The sequence below is a fragment of the Polypterus senegalus genome, chromosome 1 (genome assembly GCF_016835505.1).
Source record: "Polypterus senegalus isolate Bchr_013 chromosome 1, ASM1683550v1, whole genome shotgun sequence".
Lineage (NCBI taxonomy): Eukaryota > Metazoa > Chordata > Cladistia > Polypteriformes > Polypteridae > Polypterus > Polypterus senegalus.
Window position 1 is genome coordinate 82,611,683 of NC_053154.1, and position 26,834 is coordinate 82,638,516.

Here is a 26,834-nt window from a genome sequence, read left to right on the forward strand (position 1 = left end):
TGATGCTTCACCCACCATGCTTCAGAGTGTAGTTATTACACTGTCTACTTTTACTAAAACCTTTCTTTCATTTTTCCACATCACAGCTGAGTTGTTTTGCATTTTTTTAGAAAAGCAGTAATTTACCATATGCAAATATACATAAGAGTTACATGCAGAGAGCTGTCACCCAAGCATTCACTATCAGCTTTGCTCTGGCAATGATCTTTGTAGAGCATCCACGTCTGGGAAGACAGAATCGATGCTAAAGGAATTCCTCCTTTTGTACTCTATTTACCTGACTGGACTAATTGAGGTCCAAACTTTAGAAATGCCTTTGGAAGCCCTATTCAGCAATATGAGCTTAAACAACCCATGACTTCTAAAATAATTTTTGTATAGGCTATGTTGCGCTTGAACAGGTCTCTGTTGTAAAGAGAGAACAAAAAGTTTGTAATTTTTTAATAAGGTAGGGCATCTCAGATTTACGTTTGAATGTTAGTTCATTAATTTTCAAACACTTGCCTCCAATTACTTACATTCCCAAGTGGTCTACCCTGACACTGAACAATTAAACAACATATTCCATAAAATATGACAATGTACACTTTAGTTTGTATCATTTGTTTAACTACATTACCTTTATTTTTTAAAATAACTAAGATAGCATACTGTAATGTGACATTCTCAGAAGTCTGTCTTGAGAGCATTGGGTAGAAGACACCAGGCCTGTACAGGATGTCCATTTATGCACTCACCCATGCTTGCACCCAGATAGATAGAATGTGGAAAGAACATTCCAAAAGTCTGTGAAACCAACCTTCACTAATATCTTTGTCTTTGTTCAAAAGAGACATTTTGTTTGTTATGTTTTGATTGGACAGTGAAAAATACCAACAGTAACAGAGAAAAATACAAGCACGATGAAATTCCTAAAAACTAATTGTAATGACAAATTATGACTGTGTCCCCCTTTCCTAGGCTACACGGCATTCAATGGTGTAGATTTTGAAGGCACATTTCATGTAAACACCATGACCGATGATGACTACGCTGGGTTCATCTTTGGCTACCAGGACAGTTCCAGTTTCTATGTGGTCATGTGGAAGCAAACAGAACAGGCATACTGGCAGTCAGTTCCATTCAGAGCTGTGGCAGAACCTGGCCTACAACTCAAGGTGAGATATCAGTTTTCTCTCTTTAAACCTTGGTAGAAAATAGGTCATAGCCTCTGTGAGTAAGAAGACAGTGAACCCTAGGCTTTCCCAAGGCAAGTACTGATGAAACATGTTCAAAAACTGTTTTAAATCACCACAAAAAAAAAACCTATCCATACATTTTTGAACAATCATGTTCCAGTTTAGCGTTAAGGGGGCACCACAGCTCATCTTGGCAGCACTGGTGCAAAACAGGGACCAACTCTGGATAGGACATGAGTTTGTCACAGGCCACATTCACTTATTCATACTGGCCCAATATAAAGTCATCAGTTAATCTAAATTATGGGAGAACAGTCTGTGCAGAAGAACAGAGAACTTCCAAACTCCAAACAGTTAGTGAATGGACCAGAGTTCAAACCCAGCCTCTTGGAGCTGCAAAGTGGCAAGAGAAACCAGAGCATCACAGTGCTGCTCCACCATAAAATAGCTGTTTTTAAATAATGGGAACACTTTTATGAAATGATTATTATTAACAGGTTTTAAAAAACACTTAAGGTTATTTCTTGTTTGCAAAAGTCCTCTGATTGTTCTTATTTTTTTTAGCCAAACGTAACATTTATTTTAATCACGTATACTTATTGATGCAGGCAAAGTTTATGAATCCACAATTTAGTACTACCTTTTGGTCTGCCGTTCTACAGTACAGATTCACCAAATGATATTGCCAAACTACAAATGAAAAAATAATTCCTGGTTTAGAAAATGACTGAATGAATGAATAAATCTTGTATCTGGCCTGACGAAGACATTTACATTAACTCACAGCATTTAGACTTGCTTATCAATGCATAAAACAGCTGGCAGAAAATGCTATATATAGTTTATTTTTAGTGTATGACCTTAAGTACTCATGCTTATGTTATATGCTTCAATTTTGAATGGAATATTTACTTTAAGACCACTTGCTTTTACAACTGTAGTTTGTCCTTAGAAAGTAATATCCCAATAACAATAATAAAAGTAACAAGAGTTCCACATCTCTTTTACAGTGTCCACACAATCTCTTAATCCATCTTTGTCATGAGTAGAAGTTAGAACAGAACTTGCTGCCTTTGAACAGGTTAGTGTTCTGGTGTTTTTGTGGGTGTTGCTCTTATGGAGCAAGTTGACACCCTAGCTAGCTACTCAGAAAGATCTTCTTTATCAACTCTCCTGCAGTTTGTTTCAGTAGATTAGCCAGTGTTGGCCAGATGTTTTTACTTTATGCCCATGTTTGCTTAAGGCGCAGTCTTCAGTCACAGTGTTAATTTATATGACTTCAGCCAAGTCAGAAGCTGTCATGGTACACTCATGTGACCATCAGTCATGTAGTTTGACATCCCCAGTGACTCATTCAGAATGGTTTGAAACTCACACTGGTAAAATCGAACGGGTTTGTTTTTGTCCTCTGTGTGTGAGAGTTGACAACCAATGAGCAGACTCACTAAAGTATAATGTATAGAATGCAGGCACAATTAATAAGAAACACGGGTATTTTGGACAGAACAGAAGCTTATCTATCTGATGTGGCATGTTTCGTCATCCCACAACAGAATGGAAAAAAAGTTCTGGGATTGTATTTGAACTTGCCATACCTTCATACAGGCACCGGTGCTGTAAGGCAGCATGTTCACTGGCTGCCCACACATGGTGAGTTCCTGAGAGTTTAAAAGTGGTGGTAAGTCAAATTCTGTTAATCTGTTAATGTAAGATTTTTTTTCAGCAACTTTGAGACTCAGACAAGATTTATATGTTAGCAATTTTGGGGAAATTGAAGTGCCAATGACCAGCAGTAATTCAATAAATCAGATGGAACTCCTTTGCATCCCCTGTTGTTGGCTACATTATTGAATACAAATACTGTTATAGTATCATTCTCTTTTTTCATCTTTTGGTACCTAGAACATAACATTATTTCTTTAAGGACAGTGCCAAGAGACCCTTGCAATTACCATACTGCCTGCTTTCTAACATCATGTTAGACTGGGACATATAAAGAGAGAGTACTTTCATCTTATTTCCTTTGTGTGCAGAATCTTTCTATCAAAGGGAACAATAACATTTAAATGTTGATGTGTTCTCATCTACCTGCCAAGGGAGAAAAACTCCAGTCTACACAGATCCCAGAAAATAGAACTCTGTGGATGTCATTGTCATAGGAAGGGGCAAGTCAAAGGCTATTTCACCTAAGCCAACCATCACTTTAGGAGAAAAGCTTGGTAAAAATTTTATTCTATTTATGGTTTTATGCATACATAAATATACAGCTTCATAAGATTTTTGCATTACCAACAAGTTCCTAAACAGAAGTTGCAAGGCGAAGTGAATGTATTGGCTTATGGTTTTAAGAATTCATAAACAGTGTCCTATATGAAATTTTATGCATATCCCGACACATCTTTATGACTTTTTGTCTGTTTTTTTTGTTTTGTCTTATACATTATTTACTAAAAGATATGTTTAAGAGCTGTGACCTCCAGGAGTTGTAGCAGAGCTCCAAATCCCTCAGACAAAACTACACAACACAGTCTTGGGTACAAACACGAGATCTTCTTTATTTTTTTTTTTTTTTACTTCCCCCAGTTTCCAAATTCTCTTTTGCAATAATACAATAATAATAGATCTCTTCCTTCCTTCCACACTTCCCTTGAAGCTTCACCCACACTCCTCCCGACTTTGACTGACCTTACAGAAGCTCAGCTTCTTTTATACAAGAGACAGAAATACTTCAAGCTCCACAGCACTGCACACTGCAAGCACTTCAGGTTTAGGCTTTAGTCTATAAAAAGGGTATAATGATCCCCTGCAGCACCCCCAACAGGGCTGTCCCATGGGACTGCAATTCCCAGCCTGCCCTGCAGATATTCCTATGGATGTACCACCAACGGGATTCTGCCACCATGTGTGCAGGGGGAGAACATAACTTTGGGCAGCAGACCTCTCTTGTCCCTCCACTGTGGTTTTCCTATTGTGGCTGTAAATCAACCTCCATCCCGGCCGGAATTCCTATTTGTCCAACCCAGAACTCACAGGGCATTAAGGTAACACAGTGGGGAAGAGATTGGGTTTGAATCTTGGCCTGATCTTGTCACATTAGTTCACAGATTCTCACCAAATGAGAGCATTTTTTCTGGAATTTTCTAAGAAGCTTTCTGACCACATTCTAAAGAGAAGCTGGTTAGGTTACTTGCAAGCTTTAAATTGTCTCAGTGTAAGTTAGTATGGGCATGCAATAAAGTAAATGATGTACTGGGTCCCCATTAACTTCTTGTCTTTCACCCAATGCTTCTGTGATGGTTTTCAGCTCTCAACAACCCTGAACTGGAATAGGCAGATTAGCAAAAGAGATAGATGGATGGAAATGTGTTTAAATTTTCTTAAAATCACAAAGTAATAAAATGACCCAAGATAAAAAATATGGCTGAGTTTAAATGCAATTTATTTCACTAGTTGAGAGAATTCATCATTTACATATAGTCACCAACTATGACTCTGGAATCTACAATCAGGAATTAGAAGTGTTTTTTTTTTCTGCACATTATCCCAGACTTTCAGGTTTACTTGCTATATGTCTAAAGTATAATAAGTATAATAAATCAATGATTGAGATGACGTGCTGTACATCGTAACAGTCAATTCAGTTTTCATAGATGTCACTAATGACAAGCAGAAATTCTAGGTTATTTAATGTTATGTATGAAACGATTTAAAAAGTGGATACTTCTCAATATAGTACTGGCATCTTGTGTGTGTTTAGCCATGCCTAAATGTGACTAATGGCATTTAGATAAGGGAAGTAGAAAATAAACTCTACGCCAGATAGATTAATCTTCAAATAAAAGAGACCAAAACCACAAATTCTCTAAGGGAAGATTCAACAGATGTTATTCACTCAAAGGACAAAATGTTCTAATCTAAACTATTTCAATAACAAAGATTCACCATGCATTTTAACTTTAGAAAAACTGTATAATAATATACGGATAATGCATCCACAGACAGTAAATGTAAAGACACACAAACTCTGCTGAGAGATCATCTACTGTAGTTTAATATTATGCAAAGTGCTACATTAGATAACATACTTTCAGTTTTAATAGAAATACAATTTTATGGTTTTCTGTTCTACATCCATACAAGGAGAGGAACAGTTCACACACAAAAAATAATAAACTAAAAAAACTACAAACTACACATTCGCTATCCATCTACAAATCCAACTTAAATTGATATATGTTCAAATCAAGTGTATTCACTGCACGTTATCGTGCAGTGTGCCTTTACTGGTTCTGTAATAATTAAGATGGAATACTGAATGCAGTGACAGTTAAAGAGGCAAAATTCAATGTTTATGAAATAATGGACTTCATGTTTATGAAATAATGGATTTCAAACTCTTTTGGCAACATGAATAAGACCAGAATTTCAATTAAATTTTGAAAAAGCTTACTTATTAAGCTGCGACAAATTTACAATTGCATTAATGAATGAAGTTCAAAAGGCTAGATTTAAAGTAATATTTTAGTCAATGGAAGATTATTTTATATCAAATGTTTGAAGCAGGACAGATCACTCCTGCAATTCATAATAAAATAAACATGTAAATAAAGAAAACCATTTAAGGGAAAAATTGCAACTTTATTCAAGAGGCTTAAGAACACAAGAAAGCTACAGTTAAATAAGAATTTGAAGTTAGTTGTTAAATATTGATAACTGAGCAACAATCAACTAGTTAAGTTATTTTGCAATGAAATTATTTAAATAATTACAACATACAAAACAGAGATGAAGTTTGTCAGTATACAGTAGAAATGTTAACAGACAGCATAGTTTTTGGACATTTGATATTATGGACAGTGTACCCAAGGGAAAGAAAGTGGTGATTAAAGCAGATTTCAATGGACATGTTGGTGAAGGGAACAGAGGAGACGAGGTATGGTGTCAAGGAGAGGAGTGAAGAAGGTCAGATAGTGGCTTTTGCAAAAAGGATGGACATGGCTGTGGTGAATATGTGTTTTAAAAAGAGAGAGGAACATAGGGTGACATATAAGAGTGGAGGACGATGCACACAGGTAGATTATATCATATGTAGGAGGGTCAATCTGAAGGAGACTGAAGACTGTAAAATGGTGGCAGGGGAAAGTGTTGTTAGGCAGCACAGGATGGTGGTTTGTAGGATGAAGTTGGAGATCAAGAAGAGGAGGAGAGTGAAGGCAGGGCCGAGGATCAAATGTTGGAAGTTGAAAACTTGAAAACTGCAAGGTTGAGTTTAGGGAGGAGGCAAGACAGGCACTGGGTGGCAGTGAAGAGTTAACAGACAGCTGGGCAACTATGCAAAAGTAGCAAGGGTGACAGCAAGAAGGATGTTTGGCGTGACATCTGGACAGAAGGAGGACAAGGAAACCTGGTGGTGGAATGGGGAAGTACAGGAGAGTATACAGAGGAAGAGGATGGTGAAGAAGTGGAATTATCAGAGAGATGCAGAAAGTAGACAAGAGTACAAGGAGATATGGTGTAAGGTGAAGAGAAAGGTGGCGAAGGCTAAAGAGAAGGTGTTTGATGAGTTAAATGACAGTCTGGACACTAAGGAGGGAAAAAAGGACCTGTACTGATTGGCTAGACAGAGGAACCGAGCTGGGAGAGATGTGCAGCAGGTTAGGGTGATAAAGGATAAAGATGGAAATATACTCACATACGAGGAGGGTGCGTTAAGCAGATGGAAATAGTACTTTAGGAGAGGCTAATGAATGAAGAGAATGTGAGAGAGAGAAGGATGGATGATGTGGAGATAGTACATCAGGAAGTGCAATACATTAAAAAGGAGAAAGTAAGGACAGCTATGAAGAGGTTGAAGAATGGAAAGGCCATTGGTCCAGATGACATAGCTGTCGAAGCATGGATGTGTTTAGAAGAGATGGCAGTGGAGTGGAGTGGAGTGGATAGTTGAATATAATCTTCGAAATTGAGAGGATGCCTGAGGAGTGCAGAAGAAGTGTACTGGTACCGATTTTCAAGAATAAGGGGGATGTGCTGAGCTGTAGTAACTACAGTGGGATAAAATTGATCAGCCACAGCATGGTTATGGGAAAGAGAAGTGGAGGAAGGGAGAAGGGAGGTGATGATTAGTGAGCAGCAGTATGGTTTCATGTGAAGAAAGAGCACCACAGATATGATGTTTGCTCTAAGGGCGTTGATGGAGAAATATAGAGAAGGCCAGAAGGAGTTGCGTTGTGTCTTTGTGGACCTGTAGAAAGCATATGACAGGGTGCCTCGAGAGGAGTTGTGGTATTTTATGAGGAAGTCGGGAGTGGAAAAGAAGTATGCAAGAGTTGTACAGGATATGTAAGAGGGAAGTGTGACAGTGGTGAGGTCTGTGGTAGGCGTGACGGATGCATTCAGCATGGAGGTGGGATTACATCAGGGATCGGCTCTGAGCCCTTTCTTATTTGCAATGGTGATGGACAGGTTGACAGACGAGATTAGACAGGAGTCCCCACGGACTATGATATTTGCTGATGACATTGTGATCAGTTAACGACACTGGGGAGCAGTTCGAGGAGACACTGGAGAGGTAGAGATATGCTCTAGAGAGGAGAGGAATGAAGGTCAGTAAGAACAAGACAGAATGTGTGTGAATGAGAGGGAGGTCAGTGGAATGGTGAGGATGCAGGGAATACAGTTGGCGAAGGTGGATGAGTTTAAATACTTGGGATCAACAGTACAGAGTAACAGGGATTGTGGAAGAGAAATGAAAAAGAGAGTGCAGGCAGGGTGGAATGGGTGGAGAAGAGTATCAGGAGTAATTTGTGACTGACAGGTATCAGCAAGAGTGAAAGAGAAGGTCTACAGGATGGTAGTGAGACCAGCTATGTTATGGGCTGGAGATGGTGGCATTGAGCAGAATGCAGGAGACAAAGCTGGAGGTGGCAGAGTTAAAGATGGTAAGATTTGCACTGGGAGTGACGAGGATGGACAGGATTAGAAATTAGTACATCAGAGAGTCAACTCGGGTTGGACGTTTGGGAGACAAAGTCAGAGACAAGATTGAGTTGGTTTGGACATGTGCAGAGGAGAGATGCTTGGTATATTGGGAAAATGATGTTAAAATGTGCCAGGCAAGAGGAAAAGAGGAGGGCCCAAGAGATGGTTTATGGATATGGTGAGAGAGGACATTCAGGTAATGGGTGTAACAGAGCAAGATGCAACGGACAGGAAGATATGGAAAAAAGATGATTCGCTGTAGCAACCCCTAATGGGACCAGCCGAAAGAAGATTTCATGAGGTTTCTAATGAAAAAACTAAACATTAAACTAGAAGATACTACAAAATTGGCATGCAAATCACTGCTTAAATGAAATGATGGGTTTATATACAGTAAAGAGAGGGTATCTTTCCAGATAAGCGGATATAAAACTGGGTTCTGGAAAGAGCAAGTCCTGGGCTGTTGTTCTTTTTAATTTCTAAAAATGTTTTTGATAGAAGCTGTTTACATATTAAGGTGACACTAAATTCCATGGGTTGGCATATGCACCATTATCAGAAAAATCCCTAGAAGTGAATTTACTTAAAATTAAGAAGCAGGGTAATTTGTAGGGTCATGCTTCCTGTTTTGCTATATGGTTGTGAGACATGGACGCTATCCACTGACCTGAGATGAAGAATGGACTCCATTAGTACTGTGTCTCTTCAGAGAATCCTTGGGTACCGCTGGTTTGACTTTGTGTCGAATGAGCGGTTGCTCATGGATTTCCAAATGAGGCACTTTGCCTGCATCTTAAGGGAGAATCAGTTACAGCACCTCGGCCATGCGGTGTAATTCCCCACGGTTGATCTGGCCCACAGGATCTTCATTGTTGAGGACCTGAGAGGCTGGACCAGACCAAGGGGACACCCACATAACACCTTGCTGTGCCAAATAGATGGTCATTTCCTGATTATGAGACTGTACCTGGATCCCGAGCTGTTTCGTCATGTGTTTCATCACTGCATGCTCCCCAGCCTGACTTTGACCTGTACTTTGTGGCAAATTAATGGTAATAAAGCTGTGGGATTATAATTACATAATAAACATCACTAAAAAGTACACTTTAATCAAAATATATATATGTTACGGCCAAAACCCAAAATCGGCCAAAGCAGGAAGTGTCCGGCCAAATCAGGAAATGGCCAATGTTGCTGTAAATTGACTGGCCAATGTGCAATCTTTTCCTCGATTTCAGGATTTGGCCAGGCAGGCAGCATCTTATATATATATATATATATATATATACCTATATATACCTGTATACGTCCTAGTGGAGCTGCTGTCCACAAAGAGAGAGTACTGAAGGCTGATTCAAAAGGCTGATGGGATACTTGGTTATATAGCTTGCTGTACTTATGACAAATAAAGACAGACAAAGCTTAGCCTGTGAAGTACATTTGGTTGTTCACCTCTGGATTCCCATGTGAATTTTTTTACCTCCATATTAACAAGTGCCATGGACCAAGTACTCAAAGTTATTAAGGAATAGGTCAGACTGAAGGCAATTGTTACCTTAAAATAAATTCTTCCTTCAGAATCCAGGAACAAAGATGAAAAATAAGTACAACTAAGTTTTACACAAAGGTTCCACATAGAATTTTAGATGAATGGAATATTTTATCTTGACGTGTCCTGCCAGATAGCACCTTGGAATCTCTGAAATCTTGACTCAGCTTTCCAACTTTCCAAAATAATGCTATGTTAGATAGAATGTCCTGTTTTTATGCAAAGTTTTCTTCTCATATTGTTATTCTATAAAAGGCACGGTAGTAAAACATTCATGGATTTTCACTGCAAACAGCATACAAGACAGTTTCTGCAGCAAACAGCAACAAAGCAACACAAATATCCAGACAGATTATGAGGTTATTCAACCAAACATAAATTATAAATCAATGCTGACAGTATGAGAATGGTCTTCAGATGTGCTGGCTGAAATTCACAGTATTACACCATTCACACTGAAGTTCAAGTTCAAAAGTTGTATTTAGCTAGCTAGCTAGATAGATAGATAGATACTTTATTAATCCCAAGGGGAAATTCATACTCCAGCAGCAGCATACTGATAAAAAACAATATTAAATTAAAGAGTGATAAAAATGCAGGTAAAACAGACAATAACTTTGTATAATGTTAACATTTACCCCCCTTGGTGGAATTGAAGAGCATAGTGTGGGGGAGGAACGATCTCCTCAAATCTGTCAGTGGAGCAGGGCAGTGACAAAAGTCTGTCACTGAAGCTACTCCTCTGCCTGGAGATGACACTGTTCAGTGGATGCAGTGGATTCTTCATGATTGACAGGAGTTTGCTTAATGCCTGTCGCTCTGCTACAGATGTCAAACTGTCCAACTTTACTACTACAATAGAGCCTGCCTTCCTCACCAGTTTGTCCAGGCGTTAGGCGTCCTTCTTCTTTATGCTGCCTCCCCAGCACACCACTGCATAGAACAGGGCACTCGCCACAACTGTCTGATAGAACTTCTGCAGCATCTTATTGCGATGTTGAAGGATGCCAACCTTCTAAGAAAGTATAGTCGGCTCTGACCTTTCTTACACAGAGTATCAGTATTGGCAGTCCAGTCCAATTTGTCATCCAGCTGCACTTCCAGGTATTTATAGGTCTGCACCCTCTGCACACAGTCTCCTCTGATTATCACAGGGTCCATGAGGGGCCTGGGCCTCCTAAAATCCATCGCCAGCTCCTTGGTCTTACTGGTGTTCAGGTGTAAATGGTTTGAGTCGCACCATTTAACAAAGTCTTTGATTAGCTTCCTGTACTCCTCCTCCTGCCCACTCCTAATGCAGCCCACAATAGTCTTCCTCCATAGTTTAAACATGGTAATGTACCTTTATACAAAGACTGGACTCACACTTTTCCAAAAATCTCACATGGAGTCACATAAAACAGTCACCAAAATGAAGGATTAAAATGCAATTCCAGTGCCCTGAGCCACATCACTGGACTTAGTACTCCAATACTAGTGGTGCGATGAAGGACATTGATCACATCCTTGTGGGCAGATGCTGAAGGCTCCTACAGAAGTACCCATTTTGTGAATTCTGACCACAGACTTGTTGCTACTCTGAAAATCCTGTTAGGTCCATTAGGCTACCACCTACTAGCAGAATGAGGCTGAACCTGGCCAGACACCAAGATAAGGCTGTTTCTAATGAGTTTTCATGCAGTATGTGTAAGGAACTTGCAGACATGGGTGCAGCTGCTGTTCCTAATGTGATGTGAGAAACCTTCCTTAACAAGACCCTGAATGTTGCTAAGGGTTGTGTTGGTATTGCCGGTATTCCCAGAAGATGTTTCATCTCTCAAGGCCCCCTGGATATCATTGAGAGGAGTCACAGTGCATGGCTTGATGGCAACTCGGGTCTCTACAGGGAACTGAGAAGGACAGCTGCTAAGGCTCTGAGGGCAGATAAGGAGGTGTTTGTTAGTGGAATCTGTGAACAAATGGCACACCATCTATGGTCTACTGAACTACATCCTGCTTGCACAGGAATTGAAGCATTACACACATCCAAATCCGTTCCTCGGAGAGTCGCAGTCAGGATGGCTGATGGAATGGTCCTTATAGAAGACTGAAATTTTGACCCGCTGGCTAATTTAATCTTCCAGCTAATATGTTGGACATCTCTGAGTCCACATTTCTTGACGCTGATCCTCCAATTACCTGTGAACCACCTAATCTCACTGAGATTGCACAAGTGGTGAACTATCTAAGGGTGGGCAAGGTTGCAGGGATCTGTGGAATCTGGGGTGAACCTCTCCAGGCTAGTGGTAAGGCTGTCCTCCTTGCATTTCAGGCAATCATTGCTTCCATTTGGGAGACAGACATAATTCCAATTGACTGGAAAACAGGACTTGTCATCCCTATCAGGAAAGGGAAGGTTGATCGCCTGGAATGCGGCAATTACACTAATCTTGGTGCTGGGTAAGGTCCTTGCTAGGGTCATCCTCGATAAGATCCGTGATCATTTGTTCGCTTCCAGCAACTACAGTCTGGTTTTTACGCCTAAGAAGTCTACCATTGACCACATTCTGGCACTGAGGGTTCTTATGCAGCGCAGACACTAATATCAGCAGAATTTCTTTGTTGATTTTCTTAAAGTGTTCAACTCAGTTGATCGAGCTGTCCTGTGGGATATCCTGAGACTTTGTGGGATGGCCGGCCTGTACACTGGTACTGCGAGTCCCGTGCAGAATGTAGGCAGAACCTCTGCATTTTTCCCAGTTGATTCTGGGGTTTGTCAGGAGTGGACTGGGTGTTTGGCAAGGACAGTCCAGCCGCTGTGGGACATCTGTTGGTGAAGAAAGATTCACTGATCTTAACTTTGCTGACAATACTGTGATCTTGGAGGCTCCAATCAGGGCTCTCATGAGACTGAAAAAAGGAGTACAGTATGAGTGTCTGGGCTTGTGAGTGTCCTAGATAAAATCCAAGATCCAGGCTAATGTAATGACCTCTTGGGCACAGCCATTGGCAGAATGTCTGTCTGTGGAGAGAATGTCGACCATGTCAAAAGGTTTACTTACCTCGGTAGCAACATTCCTATCTCTGGTGACCCCACCTATGAAGTCAGTAGACCGACTGGGAGAGAAAAGGATGTCATAAAGTCACTAGAAAGGGGTCTGTGGCACTCCCAATATCTTTGCAAAAGGACGAAGGTCCAAGTCTTTAGAGTCTTGAACCCTACTTTTATACTATATCATTGCGGGACATGTATGCTATCCAGTGACACAAGATGAAGAATGAACTCCTTCAGTACACTGTCTCTTCAAAGGATCCTTGGGTATCATTGGTTTGACTTTGTATCGAGGATGGATGGATGAAAGGTTCCTCACAGAGTCCCAAATGAGGCACATTTGCTGCATTCTGAGGGAGTGTCAGTTATGTGGTATGATTACCCAAGGTTGATCTGGCTCGTAGGATCCTCATTGTTGAGGATCCGAGTCGCTGGATCAGGCCAAGGGGACACCCACATAACACCTGGCTGCAGCAGATAGATGGTCATTTCCCCAATTATGGAATTGGACCTCATGCTGCCTGGGAGGTTGCCAACCAGAATCCCGAGCTGTTTCATTGTGTGGTGGGTGCAGCAACGCTCTATGCCAGTGCATGCTCCCCAACCTGACCTGTCCTGTTTGTCAATTGAGGTAAGATTAATATTATTTTAAGACATGCTAAACTAAAAATTCAATTGAACATACCATATGTATCTGTGTTAACTAATAATACTCATATTAATGCTGGACTAGTTAATATACTGTATAATGTGGTTTGACTAGGAATTGTTGCATGAATGTGTCACACTGTAATGATCTGTGGTCAACTATCAGTTAATGGTAAAAGACATCATTCTGAACATTAATTTTGTTTAAAACAAATAATGTAAGAGTTTCCCTTTATGAATGTACTACATTTCCTTGGTGTCATTTTCCTGTCCACATTAAAATGTGTTACACAATACAGTAATAAGAGGACCAGGTTACTCCATTACCATTCATCTCTAAAAGGATACACACAGCCTCATCCTGCCATTATTTTCCTTCAAGTTCATATTTCATTTTTGAGATCTGAGGTACATTTTGCTACAGTAGTTCTGGTTACAAATTTTTCTTCCCCTTCTCATTCTATGGACACAAAGTTCTTCATACTTCTGTCAAGCAATTGTGCATATTAGCCATGAGTCTATATGTAGTATTAGATTTTAGCAAACTGCAATTCTAGTTTACAAAAAAGAAGAAATGTTAACAAGTAACATGAGGCAAACCCTGCAAGGGGCTGTTAGAAAAGGCAGAGGAAAGAACACAAACTGGGAATTTGTTACTTGGGGATGCAATTTGACTATGATTTAAAGTAAAGAAAAAGGTACAAAATAGTATACAAACCAAACAGCCACAACTAACAGACAAAAATCATCAAAGAGGGAAGACGTCATATACAGTCTAAAGTGCTCAGATACCAAAAGTGCAAAACAGAGTCCAAGACTACTGTATTTGAAAAATTCAGTGGCAATAGGGAAAAAAGTACATTGGTGACTGGTTCACATGGCTAAATCAGTATCCAGTAATTTCTGTTTTATAATTATATATAGGGCATGGATAATTAAAAACTGTTCACAGCTGTTACAGTATATAAATCGGCATTTTAAAGGATGTGAAATACTGGTAAGATGAAAATTCTACTGGAATAGACTTTGTCTGTCTTAAATTGTATTTAATGCAGCTGTATCACAGTTGTCTGCATTGTATTAATTTTATTGTCTGAAATGACAATTAAAATTATTTTTTAAAAGTTGTCTTTTTAGAGGTTCTGTCATCACAGATATGAAGGGATTCAGTAAAGCAGTCAATGCAAGTGGTGGTTACTTTAATGCTGTTTGCAGCTTAATTATAATCTGTTGAATTGTGTCAGTGTAATTCAATTATCTCACATTCTGGAATCCAGTTTTTCTGGTGTTACCAGGTAGCTCCATTCAAGTTATTACATTACCTCACTTGTTTTTGTATGCTTGTAGGAACCTCAAACGATCTCAGTTTACTCTAATTCAGCAGGTTACACATCCATCCATCCATTATCCAACCCACTATATCCTAACTACAAGGTCATGGGTGTCTGCTGGAGCCAATCCCAGCCAACACAGAGCGCAAGGCAGGAAACAAACCCCAGGCAGGGCGCCAGCCCACCGCAGGCAGGTTACACATTTAAACAAAACTATAAATCATGAGGTCTCCATATCTCATATTTTTAAGTCATGTGTTGTACAGTACAGTATTTTTCTTTTAATTTTGGTCTCATGGAATACAAAATGTATATATGGCTACTGATAAATGAAAGCTGGGAGCAGCCAAAATATTAGTTGTTTCTTTCTTTTACTTTTTGAGTACAATTAACTTTTGCCATTTTTTTAGCAGATGCAAACTGACCCAGCCACTAACAGTAGCATTACCACAATACCAACTTGCCACATTTCTTACAAACTACCACCATTCATTTCCATATACTTATAATACAGGTAATGCATTTGTTTGGGGTTGAATGGTCTTCCAAGCTATTGTGGGTTTCATATAAGAATTTCATATTTCTCACCATGGACTAACCAATGCCACTGTGCAGGTTTAAATCTGTTTGAAGGTACCCTCTAATGAACTTTCTTTACTGCTTTGAAACTAGTTTGTCTGAGGTGTACTGTTTTATGCACAGAAAATGATATTGAGTATGGAAAACATTTTTTATAAATATTAAATAGTATATAACAGAATACTTCCACAATTATTTCTTACTTTAGGCCAGATCTGCCTATCATGCCAGGAAAAATGGACAAAAACATGTTTAGCACAGGATAAAACCACTGAATAGGCAGAACTTGTTTGTAGTTTCATCAGCATTCTTTTCTCATTTTGTCAATGTCACACTTTCCCTTCAAGGCAGTAAAGTCAAAAACAGGTCCTGGGGAGTACCTGCGGAATGCACTGTGGAACACAGGCAATACATTGGATGAAGTGACACTTCTGTGGAAGGACCCCCGTAATGTGGGCTGGAAGGACAAAACATCATATCGCTGGCAACTGAGCCATCGGCCTCAAGTTGGCTACATCAGGTAGGTCTAAAACTAGGAGTACATATTAGTATAAGTGCAATGTTGCCATAATAGGAAACAGAGAAATGGAGGTGTATTAAAGATATGCTAAGAAATGTATAGTATACAGATGTATAGTGCCTTCCTACAGTGAATACCATAATAAAGGGCTTCATGAAATTACAATATTGAAAGTTTAAGTAAGCTTTTTTCCTAAATCCAGCTTTTGAACTATTACTGAATCAGACGATTTACACCGAATTGGAAATTTTTTACAATAATAAATGAGTGTTTATTACTAAAATACAATATCAGTTTCTTTATGAAGCATCCTATAAAATCATTTTCCAAGCTAAAGAATACTGTGTTTGTAATGCTTCATTAGTGAAGTTGACAATCTTTTCTAAAATTGTATATACAATTGCCTAACTGGGTTAGACAAAGAGTAGGCAGTAATCAGGACAGAGTAGTAGTGTTTAAAAATTAACTTTAGACGGATATCAGATTGATGAAGGCTAAAGGAAAATCGGCAATATAAATTCTAAACAGATTGGCACTGTTTGATACATTAATTGGTATCTTGTGGGAAATGCAGAAGTTGAAGTTAGTAGGCATGTTGAATAGCCATTATAATGATGAACACTAGAGGGCAACGCTAGTTTCTAGAAACATCCATGCTGAAGGAAGGAGGAACAACTTGGTCTTCTTTTGAGAACTTGCAGGCAACATCAAAGAGATGCTAGGCCCCAAACGAGCATTGTCCTAGTTGTCATAGTGATCAAATCCTTGGCAGGAATTTTGCGGCTCAGAGAACTCTTTCACATGCAAAAATGTAGGCCTTCACCAGAGTGGGGGGTCTGGGGGGGGCATAGAGAGAGAACCATAGATATACTCAGTGATTGGACAGCATGATAAAAAAGAGGATTTTGGAGGGCAGTGTGACACACAAACACACACACAAAGCTGCTGAGCAGACCACATTTTGCCCTCCAATTCAAAATGTGGCTTCCCCTTGCAAATTATTGTTGGCTGGCTTGGTTGCATCAGTATACAGACACTTCTGAAATAAGGCAAGCATAAGACAGGAGTAAAGAAGAAGGAGTAAATTAAAAGGTGAAAGAAGCAAGTTGGGATGCAAGCCCACATTTCAGAAATTAAAATCAAAACTAGAAAACTAAACAGAAACAAAATGCAAGACAAAAATAAAGCATAGATGTGCTTGCCAAAACAAAATTTAAATACAAATTAACTGTATTTTCAAATTTTAGTAATTTATACTAAGGCTGATTTATTTTTAAAGTTAATGATTACAAGGGCTACACATTATTAAAAATACAAAGTCACAGAACCTGAAAAAAATAAACCTGCCAATCATTATTTTAAATATATGCCTATAAGGCTGTAAAATAAGTGCACTTTTGTATTTTTTTTTAATATTCCACTACCTTACTGTGTGGCAATCACATTCATTTTATTTTGTATTCAGTAGCATAGTGGTAGACTGGATTGAGAAAACAACCAGGGAGTTAAAAGCTAAATGCCAGTGAATGAAGAAGAATGAACATTTTGGCAATATTCCTGCAAAATGTTTTCTTTCCCCCTTCAGTCTTTCACTTGTGTTCTTTAAAGAGGATGACATCATCGAACAGGGAAGGAGGCAGGAAAAGGGGAAAATCAGAAACGAAAGGGAGTTTAAGAGTGTGGGAAACTCTAGGAAAGTTGCAGACCAAATATGTGCGTTAAGGGGCTGTAGAGGATAAAGTATCTGCCATCCACTTTTGCTTTAATGAAGCCTTCCTTTCAACACGCAAATACTAAGTGATTCTTGATTAATACTCTTGCTGTAGAGAAAAGAACTGCACAGACTCAATTTTTACCATCCATTCTAATAAATCATTTGTAATTTAGTAGAGAGTAATGAGGGAAGTCACATTAAAAGTACAATATTAAGTAACGGGCTGCCAATTTCATTCAATGAATTAAACACTAGGATTAAAAAAAGAGAGAGAGCAAAACCCACTATTTCAGCTACCATTTGAGTTTTATAAAAAAAAGAATATTTCTGTATGTTTTATTATTTGTGCATGCATCGCTAAGTCCACTTATTTTTTTTATTCTGTGTCAGATACAATGGTGTATAAATATAAAATTAACTTGATACTGTAACATACTTTCATCAGATTTCTCCCAAAAATCATCAAGAATTTTCAGTTCACTGTCAACATCAAATAAGTGCTGAATGGAAACCTATTTATAATTCTAATCTTACTCTGTCTTTACAAAAATGTTTACTGGTCACATTAACTAACTTTGTGTAAACAACAGTTATTAATTAGCCTCCTCAATCCAGACTATGTGTAGGTTATTAATAAGCACAAGTTATAAAAATTTTTTATCATGATGCTAATGTATTTTATGTAAGGCACCAATTATTTTCAAATATTATATCTGAATAATACATTATAATTAATTATTCTAATTATTATAATTAATAAATTATTAATAGCAAATTAAGAGTTACAAAGTATTTGAGAGATAACCAATTGCTAGAGCAGTAACTGCTAAATACATGCCTTGATGTACAGAGGATATCATTAACCAGGTTTGAAAACCTGACACATTGTTGAAAAGAGTCAAGTGACTACACAATTTACCTGGGCTGTTTAGGGTGCTTATACTTTGTTCAATATTATTACATCCCTTTATGGTATAAATATTCTAGTTTCTAAGTAATGCTTGCTCTTACTTGTGGTGTGTTGACTTCTCATTTGTTTCATTTAATTTAGAGTGAAACTTTATGAGGGTCCTGGACTGGTTGCTGATTCAGGTGTGATTATTGACACCACAATGAGAGGAGGACGGTTAGGTGTTTTCTGCTTTTCTCAAGAAAATATTATCTGGTCCAATCTACGCTACCGCTGCAATGGTAATCCAAATATTCCTTTTATTGCATGTTAATGTAGTTTTGTTAAAATTTCATGAACACTTGCTAGAAGTCAGTTTGAAAATCACAAAACTTTAATACACTAGACAGCTTTAAAAGTTCAATTAACTTTATGCATGATTTGTACTTCAGCTGGTTCAACAGTCTCTCTCTAAAGACAGTGACTATCCTACTTAAAGACCAAAGTTAATTTAAAAAGGGCATTTCAAGCAGCATGTGTCATCATTTACATATCCTGATTTCTCAGTACTCTGTGATTAAAGTTATTTACATTACTTATATTTATATTACACCAGTCCATTTAAAAGAAGGATATAACCTGGTATTTTCTTTAAAATATGTTTTGACTTCAGTATAGGAGGAGGAGGAGGAGGAGGAAGAGGGGTTAGAAGCATGCTTTAGTATAGGCTAAAAAAAACTGACACTGACAAAGTGGATCATTCTTAAGCTGCTTTAGAGCTTTGTACAAAACCAAGTTTACTATACAAAGCAAAATTTGTATATTCTTCTATTTGGGTTTTGGCACAACCAGTTAATTAGTGGGAAAACCAATATAATTACATCTCCAGTGTTACAGTCTTGAAGGTCTTGTGGTTATTTGAATTAAAATTTTTGGTTTAATATTTCAGACACAATCCCTGAAGACTTTGAACCATACAAGAAGCAACTGCAGCTGAACTACAGCCACTGACAGGCAAGACAAAAACCTACAAACTTAAAGAGACTTAAACAATCATCTGTTCAAACCTCCTAAAAACCAACAAAGAACACTGGACTGGGTGTGATTGGACAGCCAGGTTTCATGTAGCAGGGCAGTCCCATAAAGATTAAGATATGTGTTTGGAATACAGCCGAGTACAAAAGCAGAGAGCAAAAGAAGAGTTAATATCTTGTTCTTCAACAGCCATACAAGGTTTTTTTAACTCAAAAATATAAAAATAGTTCTACTGAATTGGTTAAAGATCTGTATTAATTAATGCAGTTAAAATTTGTTCTGTTCTAAAATTTGTTACAATACCATGTGAGCACAATATGGAACAAACCAGCTAATTAAGCAATTGGAATATTTTCTAGATGCACAATCAAAGAATATGCACATCGCTTTGGCCCCCCACCATTTTAATCTTATGACAAATACTCAGGGAAAGAAAATCCAGATTACAAACTATGGTGTAAGTTTTCTCTCTTTGGGTCTTAGAAAAAAAAAATCATTCCTTGGGGGCTTGGGTAACTAGAATATTTTTTTTTCTTTTTATCACAACCATTCTAGTGCATTTCTCCTTCTGCCTTGCCGTAAACTGGAAAGGCTTACATACATGCACCACATCCTCACCTTCTTTAAACTGGCCTTTCTTAACCATAGACGGTTATTAAAGCAATTAACTTCTTATTGACTTATATTTGAAAGTTCTTCTAGACACCTTCTACAAAAAAGCGCTTATAAATTTAACCGATTATAAATAATATAGTCATAGTATTTCCATACCCAGCAGCATATTTTTATAAAACACTTCCCCCTACAACCCTATCTATGCAAAAATGGCTCAAATAAACTATTTTATGTTCAACCACAACTTTAATGAGGCAGAATGAATAACCGTATTTTGAGTCACAAATATTTTATCTAATTATATATTTATCTAATTCCTAGGACTCCCTCTCAAAAGCTGCTACAAGTTCATTTGTTTATGTGGAGACAAGCACATCCTAAGTATGCACACAGTTGAAAGTCAATAGAATAAAAATGTTAACTTTAACAAAATTGGTTACCACATCATTATGTCTTTTTTATGCATCTAGAACATTATTTACTTGTCTTTTTATGAACTTGTTTTATTTTACTACACAATAAATAGTTCATATTTATATTGCTTCACTTTAGGTTTGTTATTCACTATTAACCAAAAGAATTTTCTTAAATAAAAATGTTTGTGCTTTTAAAATTTGATATCAATTACTCTCTGCTCCAAAAAGTTTCACATCAATTTGCCTATGTCCTGCAGATGGACTTTATATATTAAACTGTCTGCCATTTCTTATTATTATATTCAATGTTTTAGCTGTATCACCCAAAACCACCCATTCAGCATTCATATTACGTAAGTTTAGGTTGAGTAAATCACATTTTTTTATTCAAATTCAACGTTTACACATTAAACTTATACGTTATTATTTCTATGCACATTCTAGACAATACACAATGATTTACAGATTTGTTTTGAAACACCTATACAAAGTGTTGACATGGTGTGAATGAGGGTGCTATCCAAATATGGTGGTATACCAGCCTGTATTAGCATTTGCCCTGCACCTGATCCTGCTAAAATATTCTTTGTCCTTTAAACACAATGAAAATTGGAAAATTAACTAAACAAGGCATTGAGGTGTTTTAATATGTACTCGGCTGAATAAGTCTACAAAACATGCTCATTATTAATATTATTTAACCAAAAGAAAGGAAGATTAAGTTACTTTCTTTGTGTCAAATTGAAAGTAATCAATTAATAATAAACCTGAAATCATGTGATTTTCAGTCCAACATCTTGGCCACAAAATCGGTCCACAATTATAAGAGCAGTCATTGCTCGAAGATTCTATTGTAATATTAAATCCATCATCTAAACTTGCATAATACAAATAAAGTGTCACTTTTGAAGGAAGATATTTTAACAACATTGGGTAAAAAGCAGGAGTCAGTCTAGGACATTGTAAGAGCCAAACACAGGACATACTCACATGCACACCTACTCTCACTAGGACCAATTTACCAATTAACCTAAGGCACACATTTTTTGTAATGTAGGGGAGAAAACTACTAGCAGACAAAAGACTGAAATGCAAACTTAATAGTGACTGTGCCAGAATTTAAATGCAGTCCCATGACTATAAATATAGTTTATTTAATTGTTCTCCTTATTTCCCCCAAGTGTTTGCCTAAATTACCACAGAACATTTAAAACTCCTTCAGTACTGTGTCTCAGTAGATAATCCTTGGGTATCACTGGTTTGACTTTGTGTCGAACGAGCGGTTGCTCACGGAGTCCTGAATGAGCCACATTACCTTCATTGTGAGGGAGTGTCATTACGGCACTACAGACATGTGGTGCGATTCCTCTTGGGTGATCTGGCTTGCAGGATCCTTATTGTTGTGGACCCAATCCGCTGGACCAGGCCAAGTGGACTTCCAGGTAACACCTGGATGTGGCAAATAGATGGTCATTTTCAGAGGGTAGGACCGGATCGCCTGTCTGCTTGGCGGTTGCCAACCGTGATCCCGAGCTGTTTCTTCATGTGGTGGGTGTGGCAACATGCTGTAACAATGCAAACTGCCCAACCTGACCTGACCTGTAAATTTAGCTTAACATAACTAAGTGGCTAAATTGATTCCACAAATTTTATAAAAAGAAGTCTTGCTAGGACATTCCAGTTACCTAAAACTTACAATCGATTATGAATATCCTACACTACATGGCACAACCTTTAAATACAATCACTGTGGCAAAGTATGGATATTGTAGTTGGAAAACTGGTGGCCTCATCACTATTTTATTGAATAAACTGGACCCTCTTCTTGTTCACTCATTATTTTCTAACAAAACACACAGCAACTTATTACAATAACACTCTACTAGTTATTCTTTAAAGATAACAGGGAATTAATCCTGGACTGCTCAGGGCTATGCTGTGGGACTAACTATAACTAGCTACTATTTTTTGGACCATGTTTGCAGTTTGTGATTTTACACAGAGAAGGAAAAAGAAAGTTGTCTTAAGAATTTTTAGTTATGCTTATCATTAACCTTTTCCTATTTGCCCCAAATAACTCGATTGAACAAAAAAAATCACTTTGTACCTGCTGCTGGAACCAAAATTTTATTTTAATAAAGCATTCAAATAAAGTACGCTATTATATAAATATAATAATTTAAACAAAGCACTCTGAATACTTCAGCCGTAATATGGTTAGTTTTCAGCGTACAGTAATACAGTATACTCACAAAACAAAAAAGAAGAGAAGCCATTAAAAAACTTGTTTTGATGTGGCAACCCAGTATAAAAAACAATAAACTTGTCACAAGATAATTAATTAGGTATAGTGTAGAACTCAATGAAATACAATGACTATGTATCATTATTCTGAACTACTTCCTTTATTTAATGCCATGTTTGGTTAATGAAGATTTAAAAATAAAAAGTTGAAGAAACTTCAAAATTGATCAATGCAACTTCAAACAAAAATATCGCAATGGTTCTAGACTTTCACCTTTAACTGACATGTTAAAAAATTCAGCTATGCCCATTGCTATTCCACATATTCAACTTCTCAAATCGATAATTTAATACTGTACCAGAGCTTTTTTGTGTAAATTGTATTATATATTCTTCTAATTACATAATAGGTAAAAAATTCAGAAAATCCTACATAAAGTAATTTACATAAAAAACTGTTAAATTGAAGCAGTGGTAATACAATATAAAATATTAGAATTTAAATAAATAAAACACACATTTTGTTAAAGCTGTTTGTCAAGGGTAATTTATGAATTATAAAAATAAAGAGATCGAAAAAAGCAGATGAAAAGTTTCCACAACAAGCCAAAATCTTTGAAATCCACAGAGATATTAATGTCTCCTATTAAAGTCTCCTTTTTTGCACTCTTGGCCCTTATTTTTAGGGGTGGTGTTTGAAAAATAACTCTTTTTCATCATTAAGAAAAGGAAAAACTGAGTGTTTACTAGTAGTATTTATTCAGCTTCCACCTTGACGCAACCACTAAAATTTAATGACAGGAAGGCCTTGATAACTGAGAAATTGAAAATCTCTTTGATTCATCTGTAAAAGCACACTTGTAAGATACATTATAAAACACCAATTATAATAAGATATTAATCTACACAGGATCATGTTAACTTTTGCTCTGGGAAACATGCTAACTTTTCTAAGTATTATTAAACAGATTTATAAATTTCAAATAATAATGGCCTAGTACACCAGAAGCTCATTTCTCGTTTTAGAGGAACTTTTCAATTAAACTATTTGTTTCTGGTCAGTCAGGCAAACAGTATAGTGGATTTCATATTCTTCTATGGCATAACAAACATTTGATTTTGCACACAACTCTTTGTACAAGTGATCCAACATATGCATTTTATGCAGATAATTCAAATGTTAGTGCCAAGGATACATAATTACTTTAGATGTAAAGTATTGAAAACAAATCAGACAATTTTGAAATTATAATGTATGCTTGAAAACTTAAAAGTACAACAAAGAAAGCAGTTTTAGCTAAGTGGATCATGAAAATACAAACAGAAATAAACAAGACGAAAGTAAAACAAAATTAAATGATCGATAAATTATGGCTAACCTTTTAAAGAGCAGGAATGAGCGGACTCCAAGAAATTGAATAAAAGCAGTTCCCCAAAGCAATTAATTCAAATTTTTTTCTTGCTGTGTTTAACAATACTGTTTTTATATTTTTAATGTAGCATTGTGGCCTTATGCTTTTCACTAAATCCAGCAGTTGTTTATATTATGAACCTTCTATTGCAGATAAGCCCATAGTAGCCTGGAGGCCGGGACGAGTGCAATATTGAGTGGGTATTTTACAACAATGCACTCGTGTCCCATACCTACAGGCCCCTTGGAAACCAACACTTGTAGCCAGTCATAGCTTTTGATTATGTTTTGCTATATATAAAGAATAAAACTTTACTTCATCCACAAGGCAAAAACTATGATCCGACGAGGTATATTTTAAACCAGTTAAAAACCTGGTGCCATATGGGTGAAAACACACTTTTACTCATACCCATGTCAATACTTTAGAAGAGCAAATTCACACTCAGTTGGACATCTTTGTATCAACCTGAAGAACTCTCTTTTTCGAAGGAGACATGCAGGAGGTAACCAGTGAATAAGCATCACGCAATCCACTTAGTAGGGTGCCTCTTTTCAGTACACTGGTGCAATAGATGCAATTCCCCTAACAGTCATGATAACATGCCTGCCTAACAGTTATTCTAAATAACCATGAGCTATGCCAGCTAAATGAGATGGTCTGAACAGATTAAGAAAAGAATGAACTCAACACCATATATTGACCTAATAACAGGCGGGAAGCTGAAGTTAAAATAATTATCTACAGCATAAAACCTTTGAAAATATTTCCACTTTGTATAAATTAAACAAAGATACAACATGCTTAACAAAGAAAACATTTACAAATTGTTGTGTTAAATGGTTGATTTATATTTAAGAAAATAAATTTGAAAAAGCAATTCTTAAAAAGTAATTCAGTAAACAGTTATTAAAAGAGAAACTGCCATATGCAGCTGAATTACAAGGTACAGAACAGGGATTTGCCACAGTATTGCACCTTGTATTTTAAAAAGTATTTCTATTTGAGGCATCCCAATCATAAATAATGTTAAAGAAAAAAAGCTTGACAAATGGATGCAGAAATATGGATATAAAACATAAATTACTCATGATTCAGTGTCATATTAATTATGGCAACATTTAAAACAATATATAAAAAGAAAAACCTTTAGAATGCAGTCTATGGTTTCAACACATCTGAGGGATTCTTGCCAATATAATTACAGTCTGCAATAAAACAAATGATTTAAGTGCCTTTTTAAAGAACTTACAACCCAAAAGTTTTACGAACATCATATTTTGTGAAAAACTCTCACACAAATTTGTGTTTGCAATGTGCTTCCACCAGTTTGATAGCCATTCAAAGCACAACTGATATTTACCATGTTTTTGGAGATTGTGTAATATTGACATAAAATACCTTCCATAATTTACTTTCAGTTAATTCTGATGTGATCACAAATAACTTGAAAACAAATGGTAATAACTTTTTGACATCCACTCAATCTCACCCATTATTGGGCTTTCAAAGAACATGCAGTAAATTAATGAAAGACTAGGCAATTAACCAAACCATAAAGCACAACTACAGCATACATCACTGTCTTGTTTTATGGAGGGAGAGGCCCAACATGTGAGGCTAAGGTGAAATCCTTGCCAGTGCTCAACAGTGAAGCTTGCACTGATCTTCCATTTCGCAGAATCAGAATCCAGATTGAGTTCTGCCCTTTAACTAAATGATGGTCAAATGGTTCATTATCGCCAACACCCGTGAAATGATTAATTTCTCACACTTGGCAACATTCTGACTACAGCCACGATAAATTAAATTTGGCAAACGTTTGCTGCCATGTCAAAGGCTGAAATGCTTTATGCTATCACTGGCACACATTTCACATATATAGAAAATAAAGTTTCGTAAAGCACAATCGAAAAATATACATCTTCCAATAAAAGCACGAGTTGAGTCCAAAGGAACACGGCTTGCAGTCCAAGATGATGCCGCTCCCAACTTTTGAACCCTCGGAAGTGTTAACCTAGAACTAACCCCCCAGCTCCCCTCCCTCCGTCTCTTCGTTTCTGTGCCTTGTAAAAGTGAACAAACCTGAGCTAATGAATAACTTGGTGGCATTCAACAGTTGCCCATGCGACTGTCTCATAGCAACGGACTGTAATCTTTTTGAAAAGCCTAATAAGTGCGATAACACGCGCAGAAACTGAACACGTCTTTTCCTACGTGCTAAAGTAGATAAATGTCAACACTTGCTTCGCTTTACGATGTATTCCATACAAAAAAAAAAGCTTACCATAAAGTTTTCCAACAGTCGCGGCTCCACACCATTGTCATCGAGTTATGTGGTCACACACCCACTGGCGCATGAGCATACTGCTTCACAATGGCAATACCGATGGGCTCCCCCAAATTTTAGACGCGACCCCGAGAAAAAAAACCCCGTCCACTGTGGTTCATACTCTTGATTTGCACTTGCTGTCGCGCTTCTCCTCGCGTCGCGTTAGGCTCGTCAACAACTTACCTCCCCGACTCGACTACGCGAATGCGGACCGCGACGAACAACAACGCGCGACCATCTGCTTGACTTTTTTGTTTATTTCATATAGAATTGTAAACCTGCACAACAACAGGACGCAAAAGTACAGGCTAACAGGTTCCGGATGTTCAGCTAAATAACCCCGTCGCCTCCTCGGTACAG

At 37.4% G+C, this 26,834-nt stretch overlaps 1 protein-coding gene across 2 annotated transcripts in view; it reads left to right on the forward strand.

The window, feature by feature from the left end:
* thbs3a (thrombospondin 3a) overlaps window positions 1–26,558 on the forward strand; it is a 97,175-nt gene extending 70,617 nt beyond the window's left edge. For both annotated transcript variants that reach the window (XM_039752308.1, XM_039752316.1), the window contains 4 exons: window positions 961–1,157; window positions 15,645–15,817; window positions 18,583–18,722; window positions 19,370–26,558. In XM_039752308.1, coding sequence (XP_039608242.1) covers window positions 961–1,157; window positions 15,645–15,817; window positions 18,583–18,722; window positions 19,370–19,431 — 572 coding nt within the window. In that variant the 3' untranslated portion in view covers window positions 19,432–26,558. The remainder of the gene's footprint in view (window positions 1–960; window positions 1,158–15,644; window positions 15,818–18,582; window positions 18,723–19,369) is intronic.
* Window positions 26,559–26,834: the final 276 nt, after the last annotated feature.